The sequence below is a fragment of the Scatophagus argus genome, chromosome 9, assembly GCF_020382885.2.
Source record: "Scatophagus argus isolate fScaArg1 chromosome 9, fScaArg1.pri, whole genome shotgun sequence".
NCBI lineage: Eukaryota > Metazoa > Chordata > Actinopteri > Scatophagidae > Scatophagus > Scatophagus argus.
This window is the reverse complement of record NC_058501.1, coordinates 25,526,097-25,553,719: the sequence shown is the minus strand read 5'-3', so window position 1 is coordinate 25,553,719 and position 27,623 is coordinate 25,526,097. Positions and strand designations below refer to the sequence as shown.

Sequence of the window (27,623 nt, the reverse complement as noted above, 5' to 3'; positions counted from 1 at the left end):
GCCCTTAAATTGTCTGTTTACGAGCCCAGCGTGGAGACCATTAAATCAGGCATAAAATAACGTCTTGGAGTCGATTCCTCACGAAAGACAAATTGGTGGAATAAAAGTGTCCCCAGGCAGACTGACAAGATGAGGGGTGAGTGTCAGCGAGTTGATTCATGCTGGTGATTTCCGTTCTTCTGTACTGATGTTATTATTATAAATCACAGAGATGACTGTCGTTTGCACCCTAACAGAATAAAGCATTTACCTCACTGTCAGAGAGAATCACATCCTCAGTGATCTGTTAACCAGGATGTTGGCCTGTCGAACGGGGACGGGGATAAAACCCTCCCTCAGTCCTGCAGTCCCTCACCAGTTTTAGAGCTTAAAATGTCCTCTGGTCGTGGAGTCTTTAAAGCCTAAGGGGTTCTTGTTGTTGGGAATCTGGTTGGTGGACAGATGGATTCAACAAACATCTTAAAGCTCTCACAGTGAAGAAATGCTCCATTTATAGTCAGTGAACAATGCAAGTAATTACCCAGGTCACTCGGTGGTCTGCTCCAAACGAAACAGCGTCATCCTGATACATCAGAGGAGAGTTTGGATTTAAACCAGTTTTTTACTTCTTTGTTGCTGCACTTCAGCTCATGTTTGCTCAAAAAGCAGAACCAAACTTCATACTGGTTCTATTAGTCATTTTAGTGCTGCTGTTCTGTTCTGCTCTGCTGATATTTATGAGCCGATGGAGATTCTTACTGTCCAAACTTTTATTTATGATTAAATTATCAGCCTGTTTTTTTTTTCTCCCAGAAGGACTCAATTAGAAGTTTAAACATCAATATTTACAGTCTGCCACTGAATGAGCTATAAAGTCGAAATGAACACAAATTAGTTGGGTGCGTTAAAGTGAATTATTTCGAAGTTAAAACCAAACTCATTTGATAAATTTTATTCATTGCAGTGAATTTAGTCACTCTGTTAAAGCTGCTACTGTGGGATTCAGTCTCCAGATCCTCCCACACTTCAGGTCTATCAGTCACCCACAGCTCGCAGCCTGCTGCTTCACTGCTCTTCACATTTCACAGGGAGAAACCGTCTGCTCTGACTCTGTTGGTTTTCCTTCAGGGTGGACCGGGACCAGCCGGAGCGCTGGGAGCAGCCGGACGCCGCGGAGCCAACGGGCAGAAGGTGTGTGACCTCGTGACGCAGCAAACACGCCACCAACACGGGATAAAGTTCTAATGTCAGATTATTGGATCACGTCAGACTGCAGGTCCTCCAGCAACAGGAAGTTATTGTTGTTTGTCCCGTTGATTTGACGTTTGATGAGCAACGAATTAAAACAGAAAGTGATGTGGACACGTGCAACATTTAGATCATCCAGCCAGATGAGACGAACGGGGACAAACTGTCGAAACTGCTGTCCACTGTTTGATTTTAAAGTAAAGAGAAGAGAATCTGCAGCTGCTTTTAATATCTGTCAGCAAGTTTGTTCTCGTTCACGCTTGTTTACTGTGAGGGTTTTATTTTTCCTCTGGACTTTTGGTCGGACAAAACAAGCTGCCACCTCAGACTGTGATGATTTCTTTTTCCATTACTTGTCATTTTACTGACCAAACAGCTACTCGATAAACTGAGAAAAAGAATTATTTGATGAAAAATGATGTGTAGTGGTTTTATAAAGATTGTGCGACAGGCCAGATGTTGGACATGACAGGAAACTAAAATCATACTGTTATTGCTGAAGGGCCAACCGGGGGATCCAGGTGATAAAGGTGCTCCAGGACCACAGGGACCTCGAGGGATGGCGGTGAGCAGCTGAAATGTCTGCCGTGTGTGGATATGAACTTTATCTGAGGTAAAACCCGTCTGTGTGCTCTGCTTCAGGGTCAGGACGGCAGAGACGGTCACGGACCTGCAGGACCTAAAGGCGTCAAGGTACACGAGATCTCAACACTTTAAACCAACTGTGTTTTAGTTTTAGGAACATGATTTTAAAAATCTAGTCTCGGTTCAGGATTTTGGTGTTACGGAAACGCAGTTAATGTAGCTGTTACAGAACTGATGTGACCAAATGATTTCCTGTCCTGACAGTGAAGATGGATCAGCGTGAGCAGTGAAATACTGTGAGGCTGCTGGACAAGCTAAGCCTCATGTTAGCCTGTTAGCTTTAAGTGTCCCTGACTGCAGCTTAATGGGTTTATGTCCTGTCCTCCACCAACACATCGAACGACTCCGACTCTTCTAACAGGACAACATCCTGTCTTGTGTCTGTTTATCTCACCTGAATACTGAAACACTGTTAGGACTGCCATTTCAGTTTAATAAATACAGTTGATTTTTGATTTTAATAGAAACATGAATGTTGATAAGTGCTTACTTCTGTCTCTTCACAGGGAGATCCTGGTTTCCCGGGTTACCCCGGTCTACTGGTGAGTCCCTCTGTTTTCACTGCAGATCAGATCAGATCAAATCCAGTGTCTCTTACAGGGTAAACAAAGCCAGATACATGTGGCTACACATCCAGCTGCAGTCAGTTCAGTCTCCAAACCTCCCAGACTGTTGGAGTTTCAGGTTCTGAGCTGCTGGAAAGTTGGCCATCATCTTCTGTTTTCACCTGAGACATGCAGCCTGTGAGGTGTGTGAAACCAGCACAGGAACCGGGAGGAAATGGTTTTCATTCACTGATTCAGTCCCCTTCACTTTGCTACTGTTTTCTGTCACTTAATTAAGAAAACCTAATCCTTCCTGTGCAGCATTTCCCAGTAAAAGCCCCTGAGTGAAGAGAAGCACACAATGGAAAGCTTATACAAAGAGCTGTGAGGGTTGGTGTCAGGAACTGCTTTAGCTGTGTATGCAACAGGAGATATTATTAATGCTGAATTTTTGTAATGCATTTTGTGTTTTTATCAAAAAGTGCTTTTGGAGCCCCTGAGATGAGGGTCCTGAAAAGCCACAGGTTTTTATTTGCTCTTGTTGTCTTTGTGTAGTCAGGAAACGCTGAGAGCTTTAAGTGAACATTTGTCATAAGCGATGATGTTTGGATATCCAGAGATGAAAACGAGCCAACATCAGAAAAGAGGAAGCCTGCTGAAGTCCAAACAGCTGTGACTTAACTTGTGATTAAGTTGAGATGTTTGCTGCGTTCAGGGTGAAGACGGCCTGCAGGGACCCAAAGGATACCCGGGACATAAAGGGAACCGAGGTCGACCCGTGAGTGCTGCCGTCACTTTGCTTTCAGATTTCTGTTTTACGGAGGTTTGGCTTCATCGCTGACGTTTGACTCTGGTCGGGCTAATGCAGGGAAACTCAGGCGGGCCGGGAGAATCAGGCGTGCCTGGAGAGTCAGGATATCCAGGGCACAGAGTGAGTATCATCATCATGTTGTCTTTCATGCAAACCATAGAGATCGTCATGAGATGAACAGCAAAAAACATGGAAATGACAGCTGAATGTGAGTGTGTGCAGCACAGTGAAACAACAGGACACGCGAAGATGTCACCTCGATCACGGTGTGGTAAATGCTGATGGAGAGTTTCTGCTGTTGTTTGATATGTTATGGATTAATGATTGACTAATGATTATTAATCACTTCATCATACAAATAACCATGGGATTAATGAACAGTGAGAATATTTAATGTTAGATGTGCTCCCACAGCTCTGTTTTCATACACAATACCACCTTAACAGCTGACCGGGCTGATCCACCTGCTGCCATTAGAATGGGTGCTTTGGAAATGTCACACATTTTTATTTACCCTCTTAAAAACCTAATATTGTAACCATTTGAATTACTTTCTGTTTTAAACGGGACTCAATAAAACATGAATGTTTACTGCCACAATATACATGCATCTCAATATCAATCAAATCAGAGCTGCAGACTGATTTGATTGGCAGATGATGGGAATCTAAACAAGAGAGCCAATCAGAAACATGGATTACAGTTTGAGCTCGATGAGTGGAGCTGGTCTGAACGCGGAGCCAAACGTAGTCCAACTCCTGAGACGCTGAACTCACGGTCGTCCCAGCGGCTTCGCCGACCTGCTCTGTCTGGGATTGTGAACACATAAAGAATGAATCTGAATCTTACCAGGTGGATTTATGAAAGTGAACACATCACAGGATTATAAAGACCTTCAGCTCCAGTGTGGCCTTCAGAAGATGCTGGCTGAACAAACACAATATGAACTGAATGACGCTTCCTCTTCTTTGCTCCCCAGGGTCTCCGAGGTCCTCCTGGAGGCAAAGGCATGACTGTAAGTCCACTGTGAGACTCGCTTCAGGAAATGTCAGATCTTCTTCTGTCTGTACATGACGTGTTTTCTGTTTGTCAGGAGTGCCAGCTGATCACATACATCCGAGACCACTGCGGTAAGAACAGACTCGGATCACGTTTCTCACAGAGGACAAAGTGTTTCCACTCTTTTCATTGTTTTAAAATGATCTTTATTTCCTCCACACAGCTTGCTCCATTGGTACGTAGCCCCTCTTTAACAGTGACCACAGCGTGGTGAGTACAGTAAAACACCACCAAAACACCACCGCAACCCTCCTCACAGCCTCTTCAGGTTCTTTGGCATCGGCGTCGGTTGGTGTTGGCTGAAGGTCTGTAGTTACATAATGGCTGCGTGGGGGGTCTGTGTCCATCTGGGGGGTCGGGGGTGGATGGATGATTGCCCTTTATAACAGAGGTGTAGTTAATACATTTGACATTGCATATTAGAACGGTTTTAATCTTACCTGGGGTTTGTCATCACGTTATCATGAATGCGTCACGAGTTTCTGCATGCTGGTGTCTTCTTTTGCCCCTGCCCCCCACACAGCCTGAGTCCACCACTGTTTCCACACCAGCAAACCACTTTAAGTCAGGAGAAAGTCTCTTACACCAGTCTGAATTAGTTACGCTGACGGTGCCATGAAACCAGGGAAACATCGAGAAGCCTCTGGAGGGGTTTGTAGGCAGTCTTGACTTTGGTTTGTTAACGTTTGGCACGTCCTCTGTGCTGGAAGCTGACGACACACTAATTAGCATTCAGTCACTAAATTAATAAATTTGCACTGTTAATCAATGGAGGCATATTTTGTCTTTGAGCCCCTCACGCTGGTGTGAATTGAGGTTGTATGTTGGTTACCTTCCAGATGACAACACGCTTGTTCGTCTCTTCGACTTGCTCAGCGTTGCCAATAAAGTCATCGCAATGAGCTTTTTTTTCTCTCTCCTGAGCAAATGGTCAGAATCGACAGGCCCTGTTAGGTTTACTTTGTTCTACTCAACCTTTTCAGACCGGTCAGAGTGCCCGGCCTTCCCCACCGAGCTGGTGTTTGGTCTGGACATGTCCGAGGACGTGACCCCGGCGGCCTTTGAGAGGCAGCGCTCCGCCCTCCTCTCCCTGCTGGAGGACATCACCATCGCTGAGAGCAACTGTCCAACGGGCGCTCGCGTCGCTGTGGTGGGTTACAGCACATACACCAAGTACCTGATCCGCTTCCAGGACTACCGCCTCAAGAAAGAGCTGATTGAATCTGTGAAGAACATCGCCTTGGAGAGGACGTCCAACCGACGCCAGCTGGGGGCCGCCATGCGCTTCGTGGGTCAGAACGTCTTCAAGCGGGTCCGAGCAGGACTGATGATGAGGAAGGTGGCCGTCTTCCTTTCTAACGGACCTACACAGGATGTGAATGACATCGTCACAGCAGTCATGGAGTATCGTGGCCTGAACATCGTCCCAGCAGTCGTCTCTCTGAGGAACGCTCCTGCTATTGGTCGAGCAATGGAGGTGAGTTTCATTCAGTCAGGACTTTCTAAACTCAGAACAAATCACACGTCGGGACGAAAGCCTCCCATTCATTTTAATTGTGGGTTGAGATCTCCCAAAATGCTCCGAGCATCTGTTAGGTTGCTTGGTGCCTCAAACAACATCGTGCTGCCGGGAGACGGCGGCAGCAGGGAGGAGAAACACTGTGGACGTGCTGCAGATGGAGGAGCCTCTCTGGTAGGGTGGGGCCCCCAAGAACCAGAAACTGGGTGCCAACAAAGCAGACTGTGTAATCTGATCTGGTCCAGAACCAGTACACAGATGATAACTGGATAACTAATCTTAAACGAGTCTACTTCCTCGTTCTCAGAATCAGCATCTTTAGTTTTATTTAAATCAAACTAGAAAATCATAAATTATGATGAAGGTGCTGCTACACTTGATTTAATAATGTCAGCATAACAAAGCATCAAACTTCTGCAGTATGTCAGTGCACTAAACCCTCTCAGGTCATGTTTAGTTTCCTCGATAGAGATGATGGATGATGAAATCATGTCTGAATCACGAGTGTAGCTTTGTGGTGTCTGATGAGCCTTCGAACGAATCATATGGACAGCCAGACATGTTGAACGTCCCGCCTTTCTCACAGTGACAGACTTGATGCCTGAGTTCACCTCCCTCCCTCTCTTTCGGCTGCTGGTTCAGAGTGTTTCTGATGGGATAAAAATGCGATGATCCACATCTTTTTGCTGACGGTAAAAGTAAACACAGCTCTTAGGGCCTCATCACAGCAGATTATCGTTAATGTTGTGACACCGCGGACGACCTCGGTGTTTGTTCATGCGGCGAGCTGGACCGCACCAACATCCACCCTGAACATCTCAGCTGCTGCTGCCAAGAGGGAGGCTTTCTTGTTTGGCTCGAAAACACAGTTTCATTCCAGCTTCCTTTGCACGTCGTCTCCCTTTTCGGTTAGGATTACATTCACCTCCTGCTGCCAGACATTTGTCTTCAGCGTTAAGAAAGGGCAGCCATGGCTGAAAGCTGATACCGAAGCTCTCAGCCACGTCGTCATCACTTAGTAATGACAGCTGCTGTTTGTTCGCAGGTCGACGACTCGGGAAACTCCATCTTCACGGTGCTGGGGAGGGACATGGCTGCTGACCTGAGGAAGGTCAGGAACTGTGCCATCTGTTACGGTGAGCTGATGTTCATATCAGTCAATCAGGGAATCGTTATTTCATTTGATCGTTGTAGCATGTTTCATTTTTTACCAAAATTACAGGATTTGGATACTCAAATTAAAATGATAGATAGATAGATACTTTATTGATCCCGAGGGAAATTCAAGTGATCAAAATGAGTGTAGAATTTACACATGATTATATCATCATAGAAAAGATTCTTAAATTTTAGTCCAAAAATCACAAATCTCTTTGCTTCCCTTCTCTGTGGTTAAACAGTTTCCCCTAACATTAGCAAACCCAAACTACTACTGCTTATCTACAGCGGTAACCAACCATTACAAACCAGGAGTTGGCATATTATGACATTTCTACATTAGTTTGTGGTGTTAGGGGTCAAAAGAAGCCCCGTTCAGGACCGGAACATCCACTGTATGGGAGCCAGTCCTGGATGCTATCAGAGCTTAGGCTAACGTTAGCGGCAGCATTATGTTCTTCTCTCTCTTGATGTTATGAGTAAAACCATACAGTAAACATGAGCGAGAATAGCCAAGCAGCCAACCAGTGACTCTGTACCAGCAGCTGGTTAGCATTAGCCTCGCTCTGTTAGCATGATAGCATGTAGCCATCAAGTGGTATTTAAGAAGAAATTGGCTGGAAACATGGAAAAGTGAGAAAAAGGAGGCTCACGGAGCTGATGTTAATCAGCGAGCTAACTGCAGCTGATAAAATCTGCTTTAATTCAGCAGAATCAACAGTCTGTGGATAGAAATGAGAAAGTGCTTTTATTTTATTGATTTATTTTTTATTTAACAGGGACAAGTGCAATCAAACATAGTTACAAAAAAAAAAAAAAAGCATTGCAGCTGATGCGTCGCACAAGAGTTTATAGCTAATGCTAATTCACAACTCCTGTTCCTGGTTGGGCCTTTCTACACACACACATACACACACACACACACACACACAGAGAACCAACAAAATTTAAAAACACTAATTCACTTACTGTTCACTCTCACTCTCACAGTGATATTTACAAATGGGTACACATTTGGTTACTTGTAAGCCAAGACTTGACCCTAATGGTGAATGCTGTAAACTCAGACATTGTCTTGAGCTCAGCCGGCAAGGAATTCCACAGCAAGAGAAGGCAGACTGACCAAATGAGGTTCTGCAGCGTGGAAAGCCACAGTTACCATTTATGGAACCTCTGGTGACTCTGCTGTTTTGTCTCTGAACAAACGAGCTGAGGGGCTCGGGTGCTAAATTATTGATACACTTGAACATTAATCTGAGGAAGCATAAATCATAAATCGCCAAAGCTTTCAAAGCTTAGCAGTTTATATATACCTATACCTATAACCTAACCTATACTTCTCCAGAATACTGCAGTGATGGATGCGGACTTGCTTTTTGTCCATAATTTTTATAGTTTGATTGTACAGTGAACTGATGCATTTTGTGACTGTGGGAGAGGCCTGTGCCCAAGTGGTCATGCAGTATGATATATGTGAAAATATCATAGCATGGATGTACAAAAGGGCGGCCTGATTTGGGATATAATGTCTAATTAATTTGAAACAATTTAAATTACTTTTTATTGTTTTTGAGACTTTCTCAATGTGCTTATCAAATTTCAATTGGGGGTCGAGAACCAAACCAAGATCTTTACATTTTGTCATTTGTTCATTTTGATAGCAGAAACAGAAGTTAAACAGGGCTGAGCCTCTCGGGCCCACATTCGTCACAGGGTCTGACTGGACTGGAGACTTTGGTTGTCACCAAAGTCAGAAATAATCAAATGCGCTCAGCAAATATTTCTGCCTTTATTTGAGAGAGTGCGGATACAGAAAGAAAAACAGCTGGATTGTGTTTATGACCCCTCGTCTGGTTACCTGCTATGCAGATGAGGAGCTTTTACTGTGATGGGAAGAAGCTTTAATTAGCACAGACTGTTTCCAGCAGACATTTAGACGGTTTCTGGATGAGTGCGTCTTGTTTCTTCAGATCCCTGCAAACGTTTGGAGCAGTGCGCCTTCATCCAGGACGTCCCAAAGCCTCAGGAGGTTGACATGGACCTGGTCATGGTGGTGGACAGCTCCAGGGAGGTGCAGACTGATGAGTACGCAGGTGTCCAGCAGCTGCTGGGCTCTGTGGTGGAACAACTGGCCGTGAGCCCACAGCCCCGCAGGGCCGGCAACCAGGCCCGGGTGGCCGTAGTCCAGCAGGGCGGCACCCAGGGTACCAAGCTGGAGTTTGGCCTGCAGAACTACCAGTCCCACGACCCGATGAAGACGCACCTGATCCAGAACATGCGGCAGCAGGGCGGCTCCTCGGCGCTGGGACAGACGCTGGAGTTCGGTCTGAGGGAGGTGCTCCTGAAGGCCAGCCAGCCCCGCAGGAAGAGGGTGCTGCTGTCTGTGGTGGGCACCCAGACGGCCTACGAGGACCGAGCCAAGCTGCACTACATCTCCCAGAAGGCCAAGTGTGAGGGGGTGGCGCTGTTTGTGGTGACGGTCGGCGATCGCTACAACCGGACGCAGGTGGAGGAGCTGGCCAGTCTGCCCGTGCAGCAGCACCTGATCCACGTGGGCAGACTGAAGGCCGACGAGCAGGGCTACGCCCAGCGCTTCTTCAGGGTCTTCCTCACTGCCTTCAACAGTAAGATCAGACTTTGAGGTCAAATGACACCAGTTTGCCTTCACCTCCACACATCAGAAACCTTTACTGCTCCTTTAATTCCACTTGTTGTGCTTTCAACTTGTCTGTCGGGTGTTTGTTTCAGAGGAGATCAACTTGTATCCTCCTCCTTCTTTGAAACGGAAGTGTGATCAGCTGAAAGACCAGGATGGAGGACAAATATTCATAAACGGGTAACGTAACACTGTGGTGCCGGTGCTGTCGAGAACAGACGAGTCCATCTCATCGTGACTGCCAGACGCTTGATGACATCACCTGATGATGTCATCAAGCGTTCCTCTGTGAGAGGAAACTGAACGTGTTTGGGTGTGAGGCTGCCGAACGGTTCTTTAACACGACTGCGCTTTGTGCAGCCTCACTCGTCGCTCCAAACACACCTGATTCACATCACCTTTTGGTTTGCATGCAACAAACGTTCGCGGCTCACAGTGACTCAGCGAGTTGTGGCTGCTGTGTGTCCAGTCAGGGGCCGGCGGTGGTGCTGGAGGAGGAGTTTGCCGAGGAGGTGGAGGAGAGGTTTGAGGAGCAGACAGGAGGGGGGACTCAGACCGGCCAGCTGGACATCATCGAGTCTCTGAGCAGAGGAGACCGTCACACATTCGTCCACGAGGCTAACGGTAACACACACACACACACACGCTTAGTAACACGTAGGCTTAGGCTGAGTTATGCTTTCCTGTCTGAAGGCTGTTAATCATCATCACCTGAGCCTCAGTAGTGCCTCCAGGGGGCGCTGTGTCCAGTCTGTGCTCAGGTGACGTCACAGCAGTGAAATGTGCTGGCGGTACCTGGTTCTGATGCAGGCCCGTCCTGTATGGACCAGAATGTACTGGGGACAGTAAACCGCAGTGTTTACTTTGCTGTTGGCTCAATGCGTTGACTCTTTTCCCTGTGATTGGTCACTTGTTCTCGTTGACACGGTCCCCTCGTGTGACTGCAGTCTGCGATCCGTCCATTCAGACGTCTGCATGTGTTGTGGAGCGGCGTTATGATCCGACGAGCCGCCGTCCTCCCGCTCTGATTATCCTCCTGTGTGTGTTCGCAGTGTGTGTCGTAAATGTGTGTGTTCTGCTTTCAGCCCAGTGTCAGCTGGGGGCTGATGCTGGCATCCAGTGTGCCGACTATGTCCAGCTGTGGTTCTTTGACAAAGACGCCGGTGCATGCTCTCCCTTCTGGTATGGCGGCTGCGGCGGTAACGCCAACCGCTTTAACACGGAACGTGAATGTTTGTGGACCTGTGGCAACCACTGTAAGTCCTGTGTGTGGACTAACACGACTGTGTGTGTGTGTGTGCATGTCTGACAGTAACGACGTCTCGTCTTCTTCCTGTGTCTCTCTGGACGTCACCGTGTCAGTGGCTGCTGAATGTTTAAAGGAGCAGTTCATCCAAAAATCAAAATTCAGCCATCATTCAGCTCACAGAACATAAACTAAACTTCCTCCTCAGTCAGAAAGGAGCTCGATTTGTTCCGTCACGAATCTGAAAGCCGATCGATAAATCCGCCGACAGCCAATGAGCTCTCTGTTTGCTACCAACAGGTGAACACGCTGTAACATCCAGCAGATTTTAATGAATGTTTCTCAGCTGCTAACGCTGCATCAGCCGCTAACAAGCTAACCAGCTAACAAAGAGCAGAAACAAGAGATGCTATCTGCACTTAGCGTTCCGATACGTCTGCTCGTCCACAGACTCGTCTGAGTCGTGTCCGTGTTTCTCTGTCGGCCATCTTTCCACAGCTCATCGCCAGCCTTTTTGCTGATTCTTCTCTTGCACAGACGGTCGAAACGTAACCCTCAGACGTCTTCGGCTTTGATTTTAACACGCACGCGTTTCGTGCTGGTTGCTGACACGTGACCTGTTAATCTTTATGGTAATTGCTGTGAGTTGAGTTCGTGTGGGTGTGAACTCAGTTAATTGATGTTGTTAACACTTTATGAAGCACAAACAGCAGCTCCACACGAGCGGATTAAATGAGGCTGCAGGGTGTGTGTGTGTGTGTGTGTGTGTGTGTGTGCGTGTGCTCTCGTTAGTCCTTCAACACACAAAGCTTCTGTCTGACTCCCTCAGATCCAAACATCCTGCTGAAGCCTGAGCTGACCAGCTTCGCCTCCAAAGGTAAAAACCAGCACAGCCGTTCTTCCTTTAAAGGACCATTCTGGTGTTTTTGCCTGTTTTAACTCCAAAGGATGTGCTTGTGTCCTGCTGAGCATCTTCAACATGCAGAGACTTGAAACCTGCTGCAGGTAATAAATACATCACAGTCATCTTCCTGTCTGCTTTAACATACCAGAAGTCTGGCCCTAAACATCCACCTTCAACCCCAACCGAGCCCAGCTCAGAGAAGCAGCTGTTCTTTATGGGAGGAGCCAGTCTTCATCAAGTCTTTTTCGAGTGTTTAAACACTTCTGATGAAGCATAAATCTCACCTGTGTGCTGCAGGTCGCAGGTTGCGTTCGAGTGTGGGCTCACTGTTGCCCCTTGTGGCCAAACAGCTTCAGTTCTCAGCAGTGGGATGAGGACTAAGTGGTTGTTCTCCAGTAAAGAACAGCACAAAGCCTCTTTGTGAGGCAGCCGGGACGGACTCAGAAAACACTCTCAGGTCTGAATAAATGGCAGAAGATGGTTGGAGTTGACTGTGATGGATTTTCTTGCTGTAGAAAGTTTGAAGTCTCAGAAAGCAGCGTCTGCCTGGAAGGAAGGAACTTAATGTCAGAGCTTGGAACATGACCAGCAGAAACAGAAATATTACAAAATAACAACCAGCTGCATTAAAGTGGAAACGACCAGATGGCTAACGTTAGCGGCCACAAGCAAACTTACATTTCAACGTCAAAGGAAGGACCGGCTGTGCGAAGGCAAACTCTGGTCTCAGCCGACGGGGTAGCAGACGGTGGAGTTTCCACAGATACTCTGGTTGTTCCACCCTTAGTGGGGGAGGGGGAGAACAGATCCTCTTCCTGTTATGGTTTTGTGCTTCTTTTGAGCCTTCATTTTCCTGAGCAGCAATGAAGTGTAAGGCAGCAAAAGTTGATGATTTCCACTTTAAGCAGGCAAAATGACCAGTTTGGTAAATCATCAGCGAGTGAGCGTGAAGCTGAGCGATGTTTACTGTAATCTCTGTCCCCATCCAGACGCCTGCTTCCTCAGCCAGGACCCGGGCAGCTGCCAGAACTACACCATGATGTGGTTCTTCGACTCCGAACAGAGCGAATGCTCTCGTTTCTGGTACGGCGGCTGCGGCGGCAACGGCAACCGCTTCAAGACGCAGGAGGAGTGCGAGAACCTCTGTCTGACCAAGAGTCGGTGAGGACGCCGCCGGGGCGGCCCGAGAGTCACTGCCGAGGCAGCAGAAACCTTCGAGAACACGCCTGTCTTCAAGGAAAATGCCCAGGCTTCCAAACCATTCAAAAAGCTTTATCGACAGCTGGGACAGCAAACACTTAGACGCCTTCAGGAAACACTGCTCTGACCCCGAGCAGCTGCCCTTAGTTTTCTTTCTTGAACGTGCATGTTTTGTTACTTCCCTCACAGTATTTCTTTACAGCCCTTCGCCATTTTACAAAAGAAACCATTGGACGCTGATCAAACATGTCGGACGCTGGTCAGAGGCTTTCAGGTTCACATCAGCTTGTTTGTGTGAAGCTCAGAAACGTTAAAATGTGTTCATGTGAATGAGTTCCAGTTGATTCAGTAACAAAACCTTTCAGTTTTCATGGCTTTTGTGCTAATTTCTTTTTATTTTAGTTCCAGACTGTTTTCAGATCAGCTTGTGTCGTAGCCGTTTGTAATTCGGCCCGTTTCCAACACAAGAGAAAAAGTCAGAGTTTACTTTGAGAGCTTTGGTTCGTCAGCATGTTTTAATGGACGACCTGGAAGGCGTGACGTCGGCCTGAACGCACACGCTCCACACTGATTGGTCGCTTTCCTTGTGACCAAGCACGCTACGAGCGTCCTCCAGAAGGTTTTACAGCCGATCTCGAGGCAGAAGCAATCGGAAATGTTCCCAAACTGAATCAGGCTTCGTTTTCCAAACATTTCAAACACCAAAACTGCTCGACAAAACTTTCAAAGTAAGACGCAGACTTTTCCTGTGAGCCGTCGATCAAACTGAGCGGCGTTCAGACGTTCTCGTCTGCTCGGTGATTTACTCCACAAATGTAAACACATGCCTGAAGAGGCTGCGGAGCAGCTCGAGTCCCAGTTTGAGCCTTAAAAGGCCTTGAACTCGGCTCTCTGCTCCGAACCGCTTCAGCCTGTGTCCCCGTCTGTCCATCTGGACGGGGACGTCACTGCCTGTGGTTTATCAAAGCCAACGATGGTGCTTCATGTAAGAAACAATAAAGAATTAAAGAAACCCTGGGAGTTCCTGCTGGACGGTTTGTTAGCCCAGAGCGGCCGCTGATGGATGAGGAGTTTGGTGTCACAATCAGAAATACTTTATCGATCCCTGGGGGAAAATGGGTTTGACGGGGGACAACTGGTGGACACACAGATTCAAACTAATGTTGTACAAGACTGCTTACAGATGTTAACAGCTGTAGCTGCTTAGCCAGTGAAGCTAAAGATTCACCGACTGACTGAAACGCCAGAATGTAAACTGAGTCCCCGTCTCCTCGTCCCATGCAGGGGGACAGACAGTAGGACAGACAAACGGCAGTGCAGCTTTCTGTGGCAGAAGCTTTGGGACTTTAACATTAAGAAAGAGCTCAGGATCTGAGTGTTTACCTGCAGACTGACTGACAGGTTTGATCACTTTGATTGTGATCCAGCTGTGAAACAACTGATCAATAACACAAACGCTTCTGCTTCTGGTCAAACACCAGATTTTATTAGACACTGAAGTGCAGGTTCATCACGTCAAGACAACATTCAAATCAAACTTTATATTACTCCGATTAAACAGAAGTTCTGCACGAAATCTACAGCTGACTGAAAGCACAGACAGACAGACAGGCAGGCAGGCAGACAGACGGGTTAACAGAGCTGACCTCCATGTTGTCTGAAAGCTAAACCAAGTCCAGAATCAGGTCCACGTTCCATATGGAGACTCGGAGTTTGAATAAGCTGCAGTAAAGATAAAATATTGACTCTGAGCTCATCACACACTCGACAGTTCAGGTGAGACCCAGCAGGTTAAACGTGTGTGTGTGTGTGTGTGTGTGTGTGTGCGCGTCGTCCCGCGCTGCCGCTCGTCCTCACTTCCACACTTTGACGATGCCGTCTCTGGACGACGTGACGATGAAGCCCTGCGTGGTCTGAAAGGTGGCGATGTCGGTGATGATGTCATGGTGCCCCACAGGAAGGGACTCTGGGCCGCGGCGAGGCGAGTCCTCTGCCACGCCGCTCTTCTGTTTACTGTGGATCTCCTGCAGAGACAGGAAACGGGTTTTAATGTCGCTTGCAGAGAGGCATGATGGGAAAAAGAACCACGTGGACACCAACACACAACGATGGAGCCAGTTTTCACACGTTTCAGGAGATCATGAGTGTGTGTGCGTGTCTGTGTGTGTGCGTGCCCACCTGTACGACCTCAGTTCCCTCGATGATCTTCCTGCTGTAGAGGACTGACGGGCAGTGCAGCGAGTCGTGGGCTCCTCCTGCCACGATGTACGACCTCTCAGGATACGCCAGGTCCCAGAACCTGAACGCCACGACACCACGTTAGTGACCTTATTTTAAAGCGTGCGGTTTGGTTTAAATTCGGTTCACACGTCGTTTGTTTCACAAAATCAAAGCGATTTGACTGCGTGACGATCTTCATCTCATCTGCTGCTTTCAAAACGTGATTATGTTGAACGTGGATCTGAGCAGACCTGGTTCAGCTCTCGGCCCGACACGCAGCTGGACGGATGGAATTAAAGTCCATCTCTTTGTATCCTCCTCCATATTTCTTAATGAGCAGAAACTTAAAACATAAACCTGAACTAAACCTTTGAGACGTCTGTAGGATCCAAACCCTGACTGAGTCGGCTGTCGGAGCTTGCGATGCGTCTGTTGCGTTCAGTTTCTAAGCTGAGACGGAGCTAAAAACGCCGAGTTTGACAAGTGAATTAAAACTGACCTCCGATGGTGTCAGCATCCACAGCGGCGAGCTGAAGCCTCGACTGACGTGTTTGACTTGTTTAACACAAAGCTCATGAATAAAAGTGATGAAATCCAAAGCAGAAGTGTGTAAAAGTGTGTGTGTGTGTCTCAGACCTGATCCTCATGTCGGATCCAGCCGTCAGCAGCAGTGGGTTCCCATCAGCAGGACTGCAGTAGATCCCATGAACACTGTGAGGAGACGGCTGCACACACACACACACACACACACACACACACACACACACACACACACACACACACACACACACACACACACACACACACTCTGTTAGCCTTCCGGTGAACAAGCTGCGTTCATTAGTTCAGTGTTGCGTTCAGGAGCAGCAGCAGCTTTGCGTGATGCAGGCGTGTGAAGCTCCTTCCTGGACCTCCAGCTGTGAAGAAGACTTAAACTCTAACTTCACTCTGGTTCTTATCCTCTTTATTACTTTTCTTTTCAAATCTAAATTGGGAAAAGAGAGTTGATCGTAAACACAAAACCCGATGGGAACACGTCGAGCCCCGAGACAGAAACATCACGAGTTTAGTTTCACATTAGAATAAACGCATTTTTTAAGAAGTAATTACAGAACGCAGATGCTCAGAAGATGTTAAACTGAGATTATTTAAACTAAATCACACGATGACACCATCAGCGATTAGACGGGTTCACTGCAGGTCAGTCTGCCTCTGGGCAGGAAACCACACACACACACACACACACACACACACACACACACACACACACACACCTGCATCTCAGAGAGAGGAGGTGCAGAACTCGCCCACAGGGTGAATTTACGATCTCCGGTCTCCATGTCCCACATCGAGACTTCATTATTCCCCTGGACAGCTGCAGACAGACAGGCAGACAGACAGACAGACAGACAGACAGATGAGCAGTCCGTCGCTCCTTCAGTCTGCAGTAAAGACATTAAAGGGACAGACAGGTCGTCTCACCTGCGATGACAGACGATTGGTAGAGCGGATGCATCAGCAGTCGTCTGATTCGTGCTCGGACAGGGTGGGAGTGGTTTGAGATGGGGAGCTGGAACCGCATATCCCAGCAGGCCATGGTGCCGCTGCTTGTTCCTGTGGAGGGAGGTTTAGTGGTGAACTACGGCAGCTGAACTGGACAAAAATGTAACACATCCTGTCACTGACACACACACATACACACATACCCAGGCAGAGCCAGCACTGGTGCATGTCGACAGTGAAGGAGGTGATGAGTCCAAGGCGGAGGTCGTGGCGGAGCGTCCAGGCGTTGGAGTTGGAGCGAAGGTCCCAGCCGACCAGCGAGCCGTTGACGGTGGCGTAGGCCAACACCGACTGGGCGCCCGAGTTAAAATGATGGATGTCGACCGCACAGCCGTCCTCCTGCAGGTCCAGACACCTGAGAGGAAGGACACATCAGGTGCATGAGATGCGTCACCTGTGCACAGTCTCCACCTGCGGATGCGTGTGCCGTACCTGGTCTGGAAGGGCTGAACTTTGGGGGATTTCGGCGGTTTGTTGGCTTCGACCGCCAGCAGCTGGATGGACCCGTTGTCTGAGGCCACCGCTAAGTAGTGCGAGCCCTGACAGAAGGTCAGCGTCTTGACGTGACCGCCGATGCGAGAATAGGTCAACACCGACCTGCAGGGACACAATGCGACCACGTTAAAGGACACGCGGGACCAGCAACAGTCAGGCTGACGGGGTTTCAGAGCCCTCTGTGGTCGAGACCTGCGGAGGACTCACCTGGTGGTCGTGGTCTTTCCCTCCATCTTCTGACTGTCCCACACTTTAACCGTGCCGTCATTGGACGCCGTGGCGAAGATGGAGTGTTCGTCTGAGACTCGGATGCGGTTGACGGCAGCTTTGTGTTCGTGCAGGTGAGCGACCAGCAGCCCTTTAGGGTGCCAACCTGAAACGACCAGAGTCAAGTCTGAGAGCAGAACGTGCGGCTTCGCTCAGGACGAAAACGGTGGGACCTGATTAGATTAATTCGGGTACAAAGACCGAACTGGTCTGGAAGCTCAGCAGTGAGTGTGTGTGTGTGTGTGTGTGTTTGTGAGTGTGTGCGTGCGAGTTACCGGGCGGCGGCGGCCGGCTCTCCCACTCGGCGCTCTCCATCATCTGTTTGGCCATGCGCTCGGCGCTGCACTGCTCCCTCTTCTGCTGCACCAGCTGCTGCAGCTCCGCCTTGCAGGTGTTGATGCGGCGCTGGTAGGTGGGGCCGCTCGGCACCGACTGCAGCACGGGCACCGCCGGGGCCGCGGCGCTCTTCCTGGTCTGAGTCGCCGGCCCGTCGGCAGCCTGCAAACACACGACTTGCGTCTTTACCTGACTGATGGCGTGCTCACGTGATCAGCAAACAAATGAGCCTCACAGTGACGAGACCCGACAGCTCGACTCGTCCGCCGTTTGTTCCCTCGGCTTCGACCTCAGATTCAATCCAAAGCTTTCCCAGTCTGCCACTCGCTTCTCTTCTGCCTGAGCTCAATAAGTTTAGGATGTTTGAAATGAATCCTACCCGAGGATCAAACGATCGTCGTCGAAACGCGAAGCCTAAAGCGTCGTAAAGCCTCATCCCTTCAGGTCTCACCGCACAGAAGCTCAAGAAGCCGTTTGAGACAAAACGGATTGTGCTGAAGCTGCAAAATCTGACAGCAAACAAAGCGAAGGTGAACACGGTGAAGCTTCGTGTCATGACAAAGCAGACCGTGGAAACCTTCGCTCTGCTCGTCCTGCCGTGTCATCACCTGGCCACTCGTACCTGCCTGCGGCGAACACCTGATGGGAGGGGTGGGCTCACCGTGGCGGTCTGGGCTGAGGGCGGCTCCTGGGACCCAAACATGCTCTTCCACTCCTCGTTCATCGTGGAGTCCTGCTTCGTGTGCTTCCTCGCTGCAGGAGAGAAATGAACAACAACAGGTAAACAAAAACAGGAAATGAAACCTTCGTCCAGCCTTCCACCAGCTAACGGGTCCCAGGTGTCCGAGTGCTCCACAGCTGGTTACGATCAAACATGCAGTCGCTTGTTTCCAATGAAAACACACCCACGAGTCGGGATTCTCTTCTGACATCATTAACGCGGAGCGACAGCGAGGGAATCCTCACCTTAGCTTTGGTTTCTGCTGTAAAGTGAGGGCTGAAGAGAGCCGTCTGAACGCCGCCTGAACGCCGTCTGGGCGCCCTCTGTCCTGTCAGGTATCGGGACTAACGTGGGAGGTTTCCTCCGGGATTTTTGTCTTTGAACTGACGCCAGTCATTTATTCTGCTGATTCAGGGACAAACATCTGCCTCACATCTGGACGTGTGTCTGACGTTAAATGCCTCAATATTAATGTTTCAGCAGGCCGGACTGACCTGCGATCAGCTGGACAGACCGGACAGAGCAGGACAGAAGCCTGGCGACACGTGCTGTCCGACCGTCAGTCCAGAACCCAGAGTGACTCACTAACTGCTGAAGATTCCTCAACTCTGTCCTCCGAGTCCGCGTCTGCAGCCTGAAACCCCGGTCATTCAGAGGTGTGTTCGCCTCATCAAACCCGTCAGTCCTCACAGATTTCTGTGGCAGGACACAGTTTGGACACAGTCAAAACATTTAGCTTTTAATGACCTCGTCGTGTCTCCTCTGGCCCTGTCCTCAGGACATTTTCACCTCCATGGAGGGAAAGAACGGCAGGCTGACAGAAGACTAAGATTACTGATTAATCATTGTGACTGAGGTGAGGGTAGTGAATGACGGGTGCTTAGGGGGACCGTCTGAGGATCGCGGTTCAGAGAAACGGACATTGACTCATGTTGGTCTATAAAGACCCCCGGAAACTGCTCTGAGATCAGACTTTTCTTCTGCAGTTTGAAGCTCAGCCAGCACAAAGCTTTTATCAGAGCAGACACACACGATGAGACGGCGGGCCAGGCGGCGGGCCAGACGGCGGGCCAGGCGGCGGGCCAGACGGCGGGCCAGGCGGCGGGCCAGGCGGCGCGGCGACGCACTTCGTGAAGTCAACATGAAACTCTTATTTGTAGTTCAAGTGTGTCGATACTTTAACTTGACATTTAGACCTGCAGCTTTACAAGCGGTCAGCCGTTTGCAGTGGGTGCTGATGACAGAATAAACCCGTAAATAAACGGCGAGACGCGAGGCTTTAGCTCGACAACACGACGAGCCTGAAAACCCCTCGGGATGGCAGGCGGACACACAGAGACACGAGGCTGTGTGGCAGCACTCCACAGGGCTGGTTACCTCTCTTGTCCTCGGCCTCAGCCTTGGGTTTGACCAGGTCCACCTGGCGGCCGGTGATGCCGAGCGTGGCCAGGTCGATGACGCCGGTCTGCGCCGCCTCTCCCAGGTGGCTCTGCTCGCCCATGTTGGCTTTGGCCTTGTTGGATTTCAGCATGAAGTCTTTGAGCGCCAACAGCTTGTCCTCCTCGGCCTCGGTCATCCCCTGAACAACAGAAGACACCAAACAGGACACGGTGACCGCGAGACATTTGGACACATTTCGTCATGAAGTCCCAGAGGTCCCAGGCTCTGATCAGCAGAGACAATCAGGACTGAAGAGCGTATCTTCAAAAGCACGATTCCACCCTCAGCCTCACTTCCTGCACCCGCCTTCCTGTTTTCCATCACTGGAAGTGGTTTTCTTTGAACTCTGTAAAAACCTCCAGAATCAAACGGATCCAGAATCAGAGGCTCCTGCCAGAGAAAGCAGAGCAGCAGCTTAAAGCCGGTTTGAGACTGGTGAGCAGGACTAAATACACAAAGTGAGAACAGAAAACAGTCAGACAAGCTGATCCTGTGAAAACATGTCGTCAAATACAGTTTGCGTCGTCGATAAAAGAACTCGGCGACTCCAATCCGACCTTAAAAACCTGATCTGACTCCTGCAGACTTGGATCTGATCTGTGAAATTTAATCTGAGCTCCATGTGTGACTAAAGCTCATATTTCTGAAGAAAAGCTGCGTGGAAGCTGTTTGTGCGCACACACACGACGTCTCTGTGGTTTTTCCTCAGAACATGAAGACTAAGAGGAGCTCACACAGATCCTGGATCTGTGCCTGACATTCATCTACAAGTCAGTGTGAGCTGGATTCACTTGAAACTATCCAGAGTCTTGTGGAAGTGCCTCCAGGGTTTACGAGTGAGACGTTCCACAGAAACGCTGGTCCTCACAGATCCTGGACCTTCAGTTAATCAAAGTGCTGCTGAGCAGAAATGTGTGTGGGAGTCTGTGGGAGTGGATCTGAACTTTGTGCTTTCCTCCCTCCCATTGGAAACTGCAGCAGGATTTTATTTTGCTGCGGCGCCGTCTGATTTGTAAGCCTTCGTCTTTAGCACTGAATGCAGATGATCTCACTTCACGTCCTGCAGGACGGGTTATGTGCTGAAAATGAAGTCATCAAGTGAAATGAGATTATAATCCACAAATGTTGGTCTCGTCTTAAAGCAGCTTGTAAAACATGACACGCTCAGCTAGTTAGCCCCGTTAGCCGTGGAGCTAGTGGCCCTGCGGCCGACTGCACCTGGATGGCGACCTCAGATCACGGGGGAAAGTCGCCACAGACAGCTGGGATCGGCTTCCTCCCAGTGACCACGGCTGGACACCAGACTGGGACCAGACACAGACAGACAGGACAGGGGACACGTATGGAGGTCATTTACAGCAGCTGGGGACCAGAGACAGAGAGTCACTCTGCGAACTCGCCGCTCGTGTTCACGTCCCAGCTGAGCTGACGAACGCCGACGTCTTTTCAGCACTTTGACCTGATGACAAACAGGAAAACATACTGAAAACATCAGGGAGGCGCACGCACACACACACACACACACACACACAGGCCATATGGACTCATTTAAGGTAACTCATGATCCAAAGTTCAAAGCCCTGTGTGTGTGTGTGTGTGTGTGTGTGTGTGTGTGTGAGAGTGAGTGAGTGAGTGTGTGTGTGTGTGTGTGTGTGAGAGTGAGTGAGTGAGTGTGTGTGTGTGTGTGTGTGTGTGAGAGAGAGAGTGAGTGAGTGAGTGAGAGAGTGAGTGAGTGAGTGTGTGTGTGTGTGTGTGTGGGGGTGATAACATGCAGTGCTGCCCCCTCTGGTGGAAACACGTCATCACACAGCACAGTGTTGGGTGGTTAAATCCAACAGGTTCAGTTTGAAGGTTTTGAAAGCTTTGGCGTGTTTACTGCGAGGGTCACTGAGCGGCTTCCCCACGCGTTGAGTCGCGTCCGACTGAAGTCTTGTCTGAAGCTTTGAGCGCCCGCCTGTCAGGACTTCAACGCCCACAGTCTGCCAGTTCTCCAATCACACAGCTTGAAACCCCCCGTGGTGTGAAACCGCCCGGCAGGAACCGGACCAGGTGAGTCCGGCCGCTGGTGTTTCGACCCGAGACGCCATCATTATGTGTGACGTGTCAAACCCGCTCCAAGGTAAACAGGAAATGTTGATTTTGGTTGTGGAGTTCAACCAGTGAAACTGCTGTGAGGATTTGAGCCGAGTGTATTTTTAATCCCGGCTGTCAAAACGTGATTTTCTAACGCAGCTCCACGACTCCACGTCAGACTTTCACACGCTTGTGTCATGCTCTCAAACACACTTTTCAACACGTTTCCTGTCACGGTAGAACAACATGAACGGCTGAACAGCTCGCTCAGCAGCACTTCAGTGACCTAAAACTTTGCCAAATATTATTCCCTGACCGGACCGCTCGGTGTGGTTCTGACCTGGGACAGCAGCTTCTTCAGGAGCTGTGCGATGGCCGGGTCCTCAGGAGTCGGACACTCGGGCATCGACCCCGCGCGCTTCTTCTGTCGCAGCAGCAGGTGACGGAAGAGGCTGGCGATGTCCTTGGATCGCAGGGCGTAGTCGAAGATGGAGCGACTGACGGGCTCCTTCAGCACGCTCAGCAGGACCAGTTCCTTATCGATCTGCAGGGAGGGGGGGGACAGGTGAGGAAGGTGTGCCGTGAAGATGGCGAAAGACGTGTGAGGACGATGAGGATGACGACGGCTCACCTGGATGATGGGCTGGGTGATGAAGGGGTTGAGGTGAGGCATCAGTTTGCAGTAGACGTCCGCCACGTTGAGGTGCTGCGCGATGACAGTGATGAAGCCCACCGCCCCGTAACGGATCCACAGGTTGGGGTGACACAGGAACGGAGCTACGGGAAGCCGGGAAAGACAGATTACACAGGTGCAGGAGCTCCTGCCACTTCACTGCACCCTGACACGAGTGCCGCCGTCCTGGTCTGGCGTTCCCGCCCAGTCAGGACGGGCATCAGTGTGTTTCGCCCAGTGAAACTTACCGATGTCGCTGACAAACTCGTAGATGTGAGGTTTCTGCAGCAGCCCCAGCTGACACATGCAGGTGAGAGCGTTGAGAGCTTTATAGATGACAAACTCCTCAGTGTCACTCAGACCCTGCTGGAGGAGAGGCTTCAGGATGGACGAGCTCTGCCAGCCGACGTACGCCGCCACGCCTTCAGGACCGACAGGCAGAGAGGGAGAAGGTTAAGACTACTGCGTCGGTTTCATCCTCCCTCAGGGGACAAACCTCCACCTGCCTGATCAGGAACAGAAAACACTTCCAGAGAAGGGTTGGGTTGGTGTAAACATTTTAAAGCCGGACTGGACCAAAATACCAAAATTTTACCACTAGGGCTAGAGCGTAGCAGCACCAGTCGACTGAACTTCCTGTCCACTGAAACAGACACAGGAAGTGTTGCTGTGTATGACTTTAACTGAACGGAGTGGATCAAAGCGAGGCTTCAAACTAAAGTGCTGTAGTGCGTGACAGAACGTCAGACGCGCTGATGGCGGCTGTCACTTCCACTTTCAATGTGCACTTTGTGGTTTTCGTACCCACGATGCTGTCGAAGAAGGCTCCTCGCAGATGCCAGTCGTTCTTGTCGTTGAGGAAGGTGATCATGTGCGACAGCAGGACGTCGTTGGCTTTCTGCCGGCCGAAGAAGACGCAGAGGCGCGTGATGCCGTTCTCCATCAGCGACTGTTTGACGATGTTCTCCGAGTCGCTCAGCAGCGTCACCACCTTCTGCTGCACCATCTCGTGCAGCGCCTGCAGCTCTGAGCGGGAAACACACAGCAGCGTTTGGCACTCGAACAGACTCGCTCGGCGGAGGGGAAGTCGGCTCAGCGTGTCGCGTGCACCTCCCTACCTGAGTCGTAGTTTTCGTTGGGGTGCAGCGTTTCCTCTGCGTCCTCGCCGCTCAGGTCCTGCTCCGTGTTCACGTTGTTCTCCTGAACCAGCTCCAGGAAACGCAGCGCGCTCTCTGCCAGGTGAGCTATGTTCTCTAAGCAGCGGCACACAGACGAGAGTGAAGAACAAGAGCCAAAGACTTGTTGAAAGAATGCTGCGCTCCTTACCTGAGTTTAACACAAGCTGATGTGGCTGTGAGGAATCCATTCTCTGGTCATTTTATTCCAAAGCCTAAAACCCACAAACCTGCGTATGCCAGCCTGACGATGGTGGCGTCGTCCTGCGCGAGGTGGGCGATGCCCGGCAGGATGTACTCGGGGTAGATGTTGACGTCGTTCCTCGGCACCTCCTTCACCAGCGCCAGCACTTTGGCCAGAGTGCGCACGGCCTGAGCGCGCACGCGAGGCACGGGGTCGTTACAGAAGTGCAGCAGGTAGGGCGTGATGCGGTCGAGCAGGATGTCGACGCCGAGCCGCGGGGCCAGGTGGAGGATGAGCTCCAGCGCTGCCAGCTTGGAGTCGCAGGAGTGCAGCGTCTGCAGACAGGACGTGATGACGGACACCAGGACGATGAGGCCCTGCTCCTCCCGGGAGCCCGACGCGCAGTCGCTGCTTTCCTGGGATGAAGAGGAGGAAGAAGAACCTGGAGGAGAAACAGTTTGCCTTTTGAAAACAGAAAACACAGAAGAGAAGGAAACACTTTTCCCTGCGTGGCCATCAGAAACGTCTGAGAGACTCTCCCACCTCCTCGCAGGTTGTGGAGGATGTTGTCCAGGTCTTTGCGGATGACGAGCACTCGCTCATCGGCGGACTGGAAGGTCTCCTTGGCGAACTGAGCCATGTAGGGCTGCAGGAAGGTGTAGAAGATGTCGGGGAAGGCTTTTCCTCTCTGCTGCTTCAGATACTCTTCTGCTGTCAGCCGCCTCTCCGGCTCCCTCTGCACCATCTGAGCCACCTGAGAGCCAAAGGACCAATCGCAGCACGTTAACGACGGCCACAAGGCGCTCGGCTACACTGGCGGTTAGCCACAGATAAACACCAGCATTTCTCTTGTAAGACCACTGAGCTCTGTGCTAATAAACAACTTCATCCTGCCTTTAAACATCTGGCGAGCGAGCATCACGACACACTCGTCCACGATGATCTGTTCAGATTCCTGTAGCCAAACGTATCAATGGTTTTTAATCACTGAGGATTCCTGTCAGTGTTAGCTTCTCCAACAGGCTAACAGCCACATTAGCTCCAGCAGCTAATTTATCCTTCTCAAAAAGAGTTTGCGGTATCCAGCTGTGGCCACAAGGTGCCAGACAGCTCAATGAAAACAACATCCAAAGCTGTGATCGCGCTCACTCACAGACACACAACACTGACTTCTGAGAACCAATCAGCCGACAGCGATCGTTACCAGCTCCCGGATGCTCCGGTCCTCGATCTTCATGAGGACCTGCTCTGTCTGGAAGTGTCCTTTACGGTAGGCCAGCAGCTGGGACAGATCGAAGAGGGGGACGCCCTCGGTGAACAGCTCGGCTATCACACAGCCTGAAAACACACACGCCGACGCTGGTTTTCATGTTACACGAGTAAAATGTGAGAAAATGCATCTATAAGTAAAAAGTGAATTTAAAACTTTCACTGAAACTACTCATTACTGAACTTCACTGAATAATGTACTTATTACTTACTTTAATTTATTTAATTGATTAGACTCTGGTTTGACCAGACCACAGACTGACACGCCCCGATGGCATCCAAGTCCACTTTCCAAGTGAACCGTGAACCTTTTATCGTCTCTGGTTTTGGTGCTGATGCGTCATCGATTCTCATCATCTGACCCTGACCGTGTGTGTGTGTGTGTGTGTGTGTACCTGCAGAGAAGATGTCCATGGCCTGTTTGAGCTCCCCTCTGCTCCTCTGGTTGTTATTGGTCAGGTCCACCAGCGGGGTGTTCTGGTCGCTCTCTGAGGTGAACATGCTTCCATCCACAAACCTCTCTGGCGCGATGTAGCACGTCCTCCGCCTGGATGTGTCAAAGAAGTAGTTGAAGTCGGCGGGATTGTCCTCCGGCAGGTACGTGGGCTTGAAGCTGGCGAAGTCGGTGAGCAGCACCCAGTTCCAGCTGGTCACCATCACGTTCTCCGTCTTGATGTCTCCGTGGCGGACCCCGGCTTTGTGCGCCTGGTCGACAGCGTTGAGGATCTGGAAGGCCAGCCACCGCTTCTCCACGTTGTTGAGGAAGGGCCGGGTGCTGATGCGGTCGTACAGGTTGTCGCGAACGTACTGACGGAACAAGATGGCGGCCTTCTCAGTCAGGGACGTTTTCTGGAAGGGCAGGCAGTTCTGGCAGGAGTGCAGTCTGATCTTCAGCTCCTCCAGCTCCTGTTTGTAGCTGGTCAGAGGCAGCGAAGGGTCCTGGATGGCAAAGACTTTGACCACCACCAGGCCTTCTCGGTGTTTGGCCCGGGCCACCTTGAAGAAGCGGGTGCTGCCCAGGCTCTTATCGTACTCATGGTCGTGGATGTCTGAAAAGTAGCTGTCCACGGACAGGATCTGTGAGGGGGCGATCCCCGCCAGCTGATTCCCCATCACACCTCAACACGTGTCTGTGGAAAATTACAAACAAAACAAAAAAACGTCAATGACTTTTGCATTGTATGTTGTCCACCTGAGCTCTGCCCAGGAGACGCCACTGAACGTTCTTCTCAGAGCCACCAACAGGACCCACAGTCACAACAAAAGGACACATATTCGGAGGTATTTGAGTCAAAGGCTTAGCCTGCATCGATCCTCCCTCATGTTTAATTTTTCTCAGATGTTCTTTGATGAAGCCAAACATCTGGATTTCACAGCTTGTGAGCCTTCGTTACACACAAAGTAATGCTGGCTCGAACCTCCAGCTCAGTCACATGATTCAGCAACACAAACAGCACTTTGACAGCGCTAATTTAGCATGTTGGCTAACGGTTAGTTAGCAGCTCCCTTAGGATAACCGTTCACGTTAGCCACTCTCAAACCATTGACATTAAAACAACTAAACCACACTGTGTGTTTATTGCTACCGGATGTGAGCGTGGCCCCCACTGATGCTGACAGGATCGCTGTCGTTGTTGTTGACGGTGTGTGTGCTCCAGCGGGCTAGCGAGCAGTCGACGTCCCTCCGTTTCCGGTGATGCCGCTAACGTCTGCTAACGGGAACAAACTTCAGCCAGAGTGTTCATGTCGCGTCTCTGGGCGCGTTAGCTACGACAGCCGCACACCTATCGCACCTGTCTGCCGCCGCTGAAACGCCCGTGGCGGTAAACTCAGTGTACCCGTGAATAAAGAACTCCAGCAGCAGCCTGAGTCGCTTACTTTGCTGTTAGACTGGCAGCCGTTTCCAGCTGTTGTTATGGATCCGGGTTAGAGCGGAAACGGCCCACGCATAGGACACGAGCGTCCCCTGCTGGTCAACGTCTGTTAATCCAAAGATGGTCTATTAGAAGGAGGTACCACCCAGTAGCGTGAAAAATGGTACATACATTTATATACTTTAATGCACATTTCATGTACATGCAGTTTTGTTCCTTTTTAACACAAAGGCCAAATACCTTTAAAAACATAAACATATGGGCTAACTGGGCCGGGCATCTAACTAGCTAAATTTTCGAAATAAGATGAGATGACACGCCAATAGTTGAGACAGCAGAAATAAATACAAATAAAATGAGAAA

At 50.0% G+C, this 27,623-nt stretch overlaps 2 protein-coding genes across 31 annotated transcripts in view; one reads left to right on the top strand and one right to left on the bottom strand.

Moving 5' to 3' along the window:
- Positions 1-13,982, top strand: part of col6a4a (collagen, type VI, alpha 4a) — a 52,875-nt gene extending 38,893 nt beyond the window's left edge. For 27 of the 28 annotated variants that reach the window (XM_046398498.1, XM_046398502.1, XM_046398509.1 and 24 more), the window contains 17 exons: positions 1,108-1,170; positions 1,730-1,792; positions 1,870-1,920; positions 2,379-2,414; positions 3,133-3,195; positions 3,286-3,348; positions 4,208-4,243; positions 4,322-4,358; positions 4,451-4,462; positions 5,271-5,764; positions 6,852-6,942; positions 8,935-9,588; positions 9,713-9,800; positions 10,090-10,244; positions 10,706-10,876; positions 11,696-11,743; positions 12,760-13,982. In XM_046398498.1, coding sequence (XP_046254454.1) covers positions 1,108-1,170; positions 1,730-1,792; positions 1,870-1,920; positions 2,379-2,414; positions 3,133-3,195; positions 3,286-3,348; positions 4,208-4,243; positions 4,322-4,358; positions 4,451-4,462; positions 5,271-5,764; positions 6,852-6,942; positions 8,935-9,588; positions 9,713-9,800; positions 10,090-10,244; positions 10,706-10,876; positions 11,696-11,743; positions 12,760-12,935 — 2,301 coding nt within the window. In that variant the 3' untranslated portion in view covers positions 12,936-13,982. The remainder of the gene's footprint in view (positions 1-1,107; positions 1,171-1,729; positions 1,793-1,869; positions 1,921-2,378; positions 2,415-3,132; positions 3,196-3,285; positions 3,349-4,207; positions 4,244-4,321; positions 4,359-4,450; positions 4,463-5,270; positions 5,765-6,851; positions 6,943-8,934; positions 9,589-9,712; positions 9,801-10,089; positions 10,245-10,705; positions 10,877-11,695; positions 11,744-12,759) is intronic. The other variant, XM_046398516.1, reaches the window with a different exon arrangement.
- A 452-nt stretch (positions 13,983-14,434) lies between these two features.
- On the bottom strand, positions 14,435-27,362 carry pik3r4 (phosphoinositide-3-kinase, regulatory subunit 4). 3 transcript variants are annotated; one of them, XM_046398526.1, is made up of 21 exons: positions 27,265-27,362; positions 25,782-26,516; positions 25,322-25,455; positions 24,661-24,871; positions 24,164-24,559; positions 23,877-24,011; positions 23,563-23,784; positions 23,007-23,180; positions 22,717-22,862; positions 22,426-22,629; positions 19,950-20,151; positions 18,474-18,604; positions 17,791-18,013; positions 17,456-17,621; positions 17,186-17,350; positions 16,897-17,108; positions 16,673-16,804; positions 16,465-16,565; positions 15,827-15,915; positions 15,149-15,269; positions 14,435-14,994 (listed from the first exon to the last, which is right to left on the bottom strand). In XM_046398526.1, exons 2-21 carry the CDS (start codon positions 26,497-26,499, stop codon positions 14,824-14,826), a joined length of 4,053 nt encoding a protein of 1,350 aa, XP_046254482.1. In that variant the 5' UTR covers positions 26,500-26,516; positions 27,265-27,362; the 3' UTR covers positions 14,435-14,823. The 3 variants fall into 3 exon arrangements, with proteins under 3 accessions (XP_046254482.1, XP_046254480.1, XP_046254483.1); XM_046398524.1 differs by having other exon boundaries at positions 26,973-27,340; XM_046398527.1 differs by having other exon boundaries at positions 18,513-18,604; positions 26,973-27,339.
- Positions 27,363-27,623: the final 261 nt, after the last annotated feature.

Bases quoted from the DNA above. Each gene is read 5' to 3' on its own strand.
- pik3r4 (XM_046398526.1), bottom strand. From the start codon at position 26,499: ATGGGGAATCAGCTGGCGGGGATCGCCCCCTCACAGATCCTGTCCGTG. The intron at 23,785-23,876 runs GTAGGGAGGTGC...TTTCCCGCTCAG, and splicing joins CAACGAAAACTACGACTCAG to AGCTGCAGGCGCTGCACGAG. The intron at 20,152-22,425 runs GTCAGAACCACA...TCTGTTGTTCAG, and splicing joins TGAAGAAGCTGCTGTCCCAG to GGGATGACCGAGGCCGAGGA.